At 64.2% G+C, this 6,356-nt stretch overlaps 1 protein-coding gene across 2 annotated transcripts; it reads left to right on the top strand.

Moving 5' to 3' along the window:
• Positions 1-1,096: 1,096 nt before the first annotated feature.
• On the top strand, positions 1,097-6,347 carry RSKR (ribosomal protein S6 kinase related). 2 transcript variants are annotated; one of them, XM_074974886.1, is made up of 12 exons: positions 1,097-1,206; positions 1,401-1,652; positions 2,194-2,277; positions 2,368-2,424; positions 2,890-2,959; positions 3,448-3,555; positions 3,829-3,869; positions 4,404-4,431; positions 4,681-4,770; positions 4,861-4,949; positions 5,579-5,689; positions 5,827-6,347. In XM_074974886.1, exons 1-12 carry the CDS (start codon positions 1,159-1,161, stop codon positions 6,049-6,051), a joined length of 1,203 nt encoding a protein of 400 aa, XP_074830987.1. In that variant the 5' UTR covers positions 1,097-1,158; the 3' UTR covers positions 6,052-6,347. The 2 variants fall into 2 exon arrangements, with proteins under 2 accessions (XP_074830987.1, XP_074830986.1); XM_074974885.1 differs by having other exon boundaries at positions 2,368-2,436; positions 5,827-6,346.
• Positions 6,348-6,356: the final 9 nt, after the last annotated feature.

Below are 6,356 nucleotides of genomic sequence, written 5' to 3'. Positions count from 1 at the left end.
GCTGCAGCCCTGCTGTGCAGTACAAGGGTTTGCTTGGTCTGTGAGTCCCAGCTCCCCAGACAGCGGGGGGACAGCTGGGGGTGAGGCGCAGCTGGAGGTGACTGAGCTGACCTTTTACCCCCCCCCCCTCCACTTTCCTGGATTGTTTATCCAGCCTGAGTCCAGATTACTGCCTAGGGGTAGGAACCTTTCCTGTGAGCTGCCCCCTGGGTTAGGTGCCATGAACACCCCTTGGCTTCACCCTGCTTGTATGTAACTTTTCCATTCTCCCAGCTGTGGCGCTGTCCCTATCACCTGCCTCTGCTCCGGCTGCTTTATAAACAGGAGCTCGGTGGCTTTTTTTTTCAGTCCATTCCCCCTGCTCTGTGCTGGGCCCCTCAGTGCTGTTCTGGCTAGGGAAGCCCCATGCTGCACTGTGCAGCTGGGCGCAGGAGCAGACCTTGCTGGGGCCGGACTAGCCTGCAGCTCCGTTTTCAGTAACACCCATCCCTCCCATCTATCGCGGTGGTCAGAGGCTCTCCTTCCCACAGTATCTTCCTGCCAGCAGGCGCCCAGGAGAGAGCATGAGCTTCGGAGGCTGGTTATTGTCTGTGGGCTGGGGGCCTTGGCTGGGTCCTGTGTTCACAGGGGCTAAGACCGTCCTTGTGATGAGCAGCAGAAGCAGCTGGTGGCTGAGGGAGGAGGATGATCCATGGAACTCAGTCTGTACAGCATGACCTGAGCAATGTCCCTGCCCTTGCTGCAGTGCTTGGGGCAGCGAAAGCCAGAGCCAGCAGGGCCCACGGCTGCCCTGGGGCCCACCAGCCTGGGGCCCCTTATAGCCCTGCTTGGCCTGGCTCCTGGAAGCTGATTAATATCCAGGAGGTGGGGGTAGCGTAGGGCAAATTGTCCTGAAGAAACAACCACTGGGTGCGTCCCCTAAGGAGCGAACAAGCAAATGGGCGGGGCTCGCGTGGCAATGAAGGGGTAGCGGGCTCTGCATGGTCCGGGTGTGGGGCGGGGCTCGCGTGGCAATGAAGCGGGGTCGAGATCCCGCCTGTTTACGTAACCGGCCCGGAGGGGATTAGCCGGGCCGGGCGCAGCGGCCTCCGCTGCCGGGACGCGCCGGGCTGGGGCCGGGGCCGGACCGGACCGCGGCCGGCGCAGGAAGGAGAAGCGATGGGAGCTGCCAGCAGCGAGCCCGAGCCCCCGCCGGGGCCCCTCAAGGTGTGTCACGGGGGCGGAGCTGGCTGGGGGCGGGGCCGCGGCGGGGCCCCCCCGCCCGGCCGTGGGGGGCCTGCGCGGGTCTCCCCGCCACGCGAGTCCGCGCGCCCCGTCCCGCACAGCTGTGGCTTCTGCGCCCGGCCCCAGAGCTGGCTGCCGCGGGGGGCCAGGGGCTCATCCTTCTGCTGGCTCCGCAGGGTGGCGGCCTCGCCCCCCAGGTCTCCTGGGTCCGGAGCTGGAAGAGCGTCTTGGCTGGCATCGGGGTGACGGTGTCAGGGCTGGAGCGCAACGTGGCCGCGAGGAGGCGCCTCCAGCCGCAGCGGGGCCCGGGCGAGAAGCTGCCCCGGCTGGGGGAGAAGGTGGTGACGGGCTGGCCAGTCCCGCAGTTCGTCTCGCTCTTCCTCCCGGAGTTCCCCATCCGGCCCCCCCTGGGACAGCAGCAGCTCAAGGTGCGATGCCCAGCTCTGAGCCCTTGGGGGGTGGGGTGGCTGGGGCTGGGAACAAGACATGGCTAGGGCCCACTGGCCTCTTGTAGCCTGCGGGCTCCTTTGGGGGCCCAAGCTGGAGTCGAGGAGCCCAGCAGTGCTGGCACACATCTGCCAGTGCTGATCCCACGCATGGGAGTGTCGCGGCAAGCTCCGGTCTCCAACTAGGACTCAGGTAGAATCTGTTCCCCGGCCTCTGGCTCTCCCTCCGGCCCCTGGGCGACTACACGCCTTTCCTCTCTGAGTATGCTGGAAAGAGAAAAGGCCCCTGGGGTTCTCCCACCCCCCCATCCTTTGGGAGCCCGTCTAGATCCCAGCAAGGGGGCGGGAGGCTGGGATGGTTCCCCCGCACACCTACTTCAGGGCTCTGTCCAGCCTGGCCAGGAGACACTGCCCTGGGTAGTCCCTGGAGCTTGTCCTAGCTGAGTCCCATGCTGCTCTTGTGGGACCTGGCCCTGCTGGTAGGAGCAGTTACACCCCACACTCACTGGTTCCTTCCTTTTAGATTCTGGGCTTTGTTGCCAAGGGCTCCTTCGGGACGGTCCTGAAAGTGCTGGACTGCGGGCGGGAGAAGGTCTTTGCTGTGAAGGTGGGTGCCCGTCACACTGCCCCCCTTCCCCAGGGCGCTGCTCCGTTCCCCTGTGTCGACTCACTGGGGCCATGGCTCCTTCTCTTGTAGGTGGTCCCCAAAGTGGAGGTGCTGCGGCGTGACACCCTGAAGCAGTGCAAAGAGGAGGTCAGCATCCAGGTAGCTGCCGCTCTCCTTGGGGGCATGGGGCACATAGGAGGGGTAGAGGGATCCCTTGGGAGGGATGGTTTGGGGAAGAGAATAGACTGCTGAAGCTGCCCTGCTGCAGGGGCCTGGCCAGCTGCCCTGAGCTCATTCTGTCACCTAGCCTTCCTGGCTCAGAGTCCCAGGCAGGCCGTACCTTCCTTGGCACCACAGGTTCAGCATCTGGTTTGCAGATGTGCCTCTTACCCAACTTACCCGGCTGGCTCTTCTGAGCCCTCTCCAGAGATGCCCGGGGGCGTCAGGGCTGTATCCCAGGGGGGCTGGGTTAGGGCACGTTGGCAAGAGGGATGTCCTGAGTCTTCCTGCTCCTCCCCGCCTCATCCCCTTCTCCTCCTCCTCGACTTCTCCCATTGGGTGTCCCCATCCCCAGCTCAGATACTCATGAGTCCTGTTTTTCTTTGTCCCCAGAGGCAGGTCAGCCACCCATTTGTTCACTGCTTAGGGGACAGCTGGCAGGGACAGCGGCATCTCTTCATTAGTGAGTCACCATCTGCCCCCCTGGGGTCTCCCTAGAGTAGGGGCTCCTCCCGTACACACGGCTCTGTGCATCTGACTGACATTAAACCTCTTCTCTGGCAGCTGGAGTGCAGCCTGGCTCTGCCACCCGCAATCCCCTGTGGATTAGGAGCTGCTTTGTGGCTCGCTCCCCTCCCCCATATCCATCGTGGCTGGGTCATGTGAGCAGGATAAAGGCAGTTCCCTCTGGCAGGCCTGGGCTGGTACAGTTCTCCCGGCCCTCGGGCAATGAAGGGATTGGCAGCAAAGGGAAGCAACCCTACTGTAAATATCAGCCCAGGCTATGCCCGCTCTGTGCCCTGCCTCCCCAGCAGGTGAGGCCCCTTGCAGGCAGGGTCTGTAGATCTGTGGGGAGGGAGAGGGGATGGCGTTTGCCTGGAGCCCTGGCTCTCCCCAGCTGGGCTGTGTGTGCTGGCCCCCCCAAGCTATAGTGTCTGTCTCCCTCTGCAGTGTGTACATACTGCAGCACCGGAGACCTGTACGCGCTCTGGGCCTCCTCGGGGCGCTTTGCGGAAGCCACCATTCGCCTGTTTGCAGCGGAGCTGGTGCTGGTGCTGGGTAAGTGACCTGCTGAGAAGCGCTTGCATGGGAACCTGGGCAGGGAGTCCCTATGGGTTCCCCTGGTGCTGTGTGGTTGATGCTGCCAGCATCCTGGGATCTCTGGGCCCTGGGGAGGAGGCTCTGTGTGGGGCAGAGGGGCCAGATGTGAGCTCCTCCCTGCCTGCTAGGAGCTGCTGGTCAGACAGCTTCCCCTGGACTGGGTCAGGCCTATGGTCCTCCTCGCCATGCCTGGTGGGACTCTGGTGACTCTCCTCCTTTCTCCTCTTCCAGGTTATCTCCACGACCTGGGCATTGTGCACCGAGACGTGAAGGTATGAGTGCCCTGGGAGAGGGGGTCTGACCTGTCCTGCCCCTCACCGGACTGAGTCAGACACATGCTTGGGGCGATGGGCTCCACTGCAAGGCTCTGGGCGGCTGCTCTGCTGCTGGGTTTGAGTCAGTGCTGGCTGGCAGAGCAGGGGAGCTGGGGGTGGCAAGTTCCTCTGTGGTGGGGGGACCTCACCTCCCCCCAGACCCTAAACTCACATCTGGTGGGGTGGGAGCTGGATTCAGCTGCTCCGCTCAGTGGCGGGAGTGGGCAGCTGCCCTTTCCCCCACTAGTTTGGGCGAGTGCTGCCCGAGGCCTGATCCAGCCCATTGCGGACCCTGGGCGGCTCTTAGAGGAGGGGCTGGTCTCCTCACACAGGCAGACGTGGAGTGTGAGCCGCAGGGCACCCTCGCAAGCAGCCTGATGGAATATGGCCCTTTCCAGGCCAGCTGGTGTGTCCTGGCCGGGCAGCCTCGCTGGGCTGAGTACACCCTGGACAAGGATGTAATGTGATCTCTGACCTCTCTCTCCTTTTCAGATGGAGAACATACTCCTGGACGAACGTGGTAGGTGCACTGCTTCCCCCCCACCCCCCGCACTAGGGGCTGGGAACGTGCTGGACTTGAGCCTCTGTTCCCTGGGTAGGGGGGATGCTGGACTGGCAGCGTCTGGGGTGGGGGGAATGCCAGGTTGGCCGTGTCTGTGTACAGGGCTCGGGTGGGGGGGATACTGGGCTTGCAGTCTGGGGGCTGTGGGCTGGCTCCATGGGGGCAGGGCTCTTGCAGGGCAGAGATACAGTGTGTGTCTCTGCACAGGGCACCTAAAGCTGACAGACTTCGGCCTTTCGCGCCACCTGCGCCGAGGGGAGCGGGCTTATACCATCTGTGGGACCCTGCAGTACATGGGTAAGGCTGGCACGGGCTGCTGCTGGGCAATGAGGCTGGGGGGCGGGGCACTGCGCAAACCCTGACTCTGCTTTCTCTTGGGATTGACAGCCCCAGAAGTGCTGAGCGGAGGCCCCTACAGCCATTCAGCTGACTGGTGGTCTCTGGGCATCCTGCTCTTTACCCTGGCTACTGGGAAGGTGAGGTGACGGGGCCGGGGAGAGATGCTAAGCGGTCAGATTCTCTATCACTGGGAGGCGAGGGGCTGGGGCAGCATCCCTATTGGTCTGGGCACACAGCCCTGCTATCCCCTGGAGCCACGTTGGCCAGTGGGAGGGTCCGGGGGCAGAGGAGAAACCTGTGTTCCCCATCTCTCCCAGATCCCAGCTGGATGGGTCACTGGGCCCCCCTTTTCCTTGTCCGAAGGCTGCTTCCACTCTGCAGCACTTCCGCCAGCTCTGCTGGCGTCTGCTGGCGGGTTCTCTGCTTCCCATCCCCGGCGCATGTATTGGAGCCTCTATCCCATGGTCTGGATTGTGGCTCTTGTGCAATAGATCAGGGAAGGACTTGAGCCCAGAGGGGCTCGGGCCTGCTGAGGGCTGGAAGATGGTGTAGGGGGTGTCTGATGGGTACCTGCATCCAACAGGTGGTGCTCATGCTGCAGCCTGGCTCCTGCCCTAAGCTGCCCCAGCTTGGACCTTGGGGCTGGGCTCCTGTTGCAGCTGCTGGGCCTGTGCAGAGGCAGGGAGGCAGCACCCCCTTCTGCGCCCGCTGCTCTTTGGGAATGCGTCCTTCCGGGGGACTAACAGCCCGCTCCTGTCTCCCCCAGTTCCCGGTTCCTCCCGAGCGAGACCACCTGGCCATGCTGGCGAGCGTGAACCGCTGCAGCTACGAGAGCCCGAGCTCCCTGAGCCGGGGGCTGTCCCTCCTGCTCAGCGAGGTAACTCCTTCCAGTCCCTCCTGCACCTGGTCTCCTGCTGCCCCTTCCCTGGCCCATCCCCTCTCCAGCAGGGCAGGCTGGCTGAGTCTATCCCTGGACATGCAGCCCGGTCTCACGGTCAGGCTCTCCCTCCCCAGCTCCTGTGCCGAAACCCCCTGCGGCGCCTGCACTACCTCCACCACTTCAAGAGCCACCTCTTCTTCCGGGGAGCGACCTGGGACGCCGAGCTCCTGCAGAAGTACCCAGTGGACGTCGTCCTGGCCGCACGGCAGGCGGAGCAGGCGGCCCTGGAACCCTCCGTCGCCTTTGCAGACTTTGACTGTGACCTGCTGGCCTCCCTGAGCCGCCCCTGGCCTGGCTGAGGCAGAGCTGACCCTCTCCTGTGGCCCTGCTGGAGCTCTGGCCCGTTTGAGGCTCCATCTCCTTACTGTTTGCAGGCTCTGACCAGGCCCCCCGTGGGCCAGCCAGGAACACCATTCTGTGTGCTCAGGAACCCCCCTTGTGCAGCGCCCCAGCCCAGCCCCAGCCGTCTCAGGGAGAGCAGCAAAGGGCACCCAGCCTCCTCCCCAGCAGTGGCTCCCCTCATTGGCGCCCCGTTCCCAGGCCAGGCTGTGGGCCCCCCCCTTCCTCAGGTTAGACTCAGGCTGTGCCAGCGGGCCGCCCCCCG

The sequence above is a fragment of the Natator depressus genome, chromosome 17 (genome assembly GCF_965152275.1).
Source record: "Natator depressus isolate rNatDep1 chromosome 17, rNatDep2.hap1, whole genome shotgun sequence".
NCBI lineage: Eukaryota > Metazoa > Chordata > Testudines > Cheloniidae > Natator > Natator depressus.
This window is presented reverse-complemented; position numbering and strand designations above follow the sequence as displayed.

Excerpts from the sequence above, each read along its gene's own strand:
- RSKR (XM_074974885.1), top strand. The coding sequence starts at position 1,159 with ATGGGAGCTGCCAGCAGCGAGCCCGAGCCCCCGCCGGGGCCCCTCAAG. Across the intron at positions 2,437-2,889 it reads AAGAGGAGGTCAGCATCCAG|AGGCAGGTCAGCCACCCATT; the intron begins GTAGCTGCCGCT and ends CTTTGTCCCCAG. Across the intron at positions 4,432-4,680 it reads CATACTCCTGGACGAACGTG|GGCACCTAAAGCTGACAGAC; the intron begins GTAGGTGCACTG and ends GTCTCTGCACAG.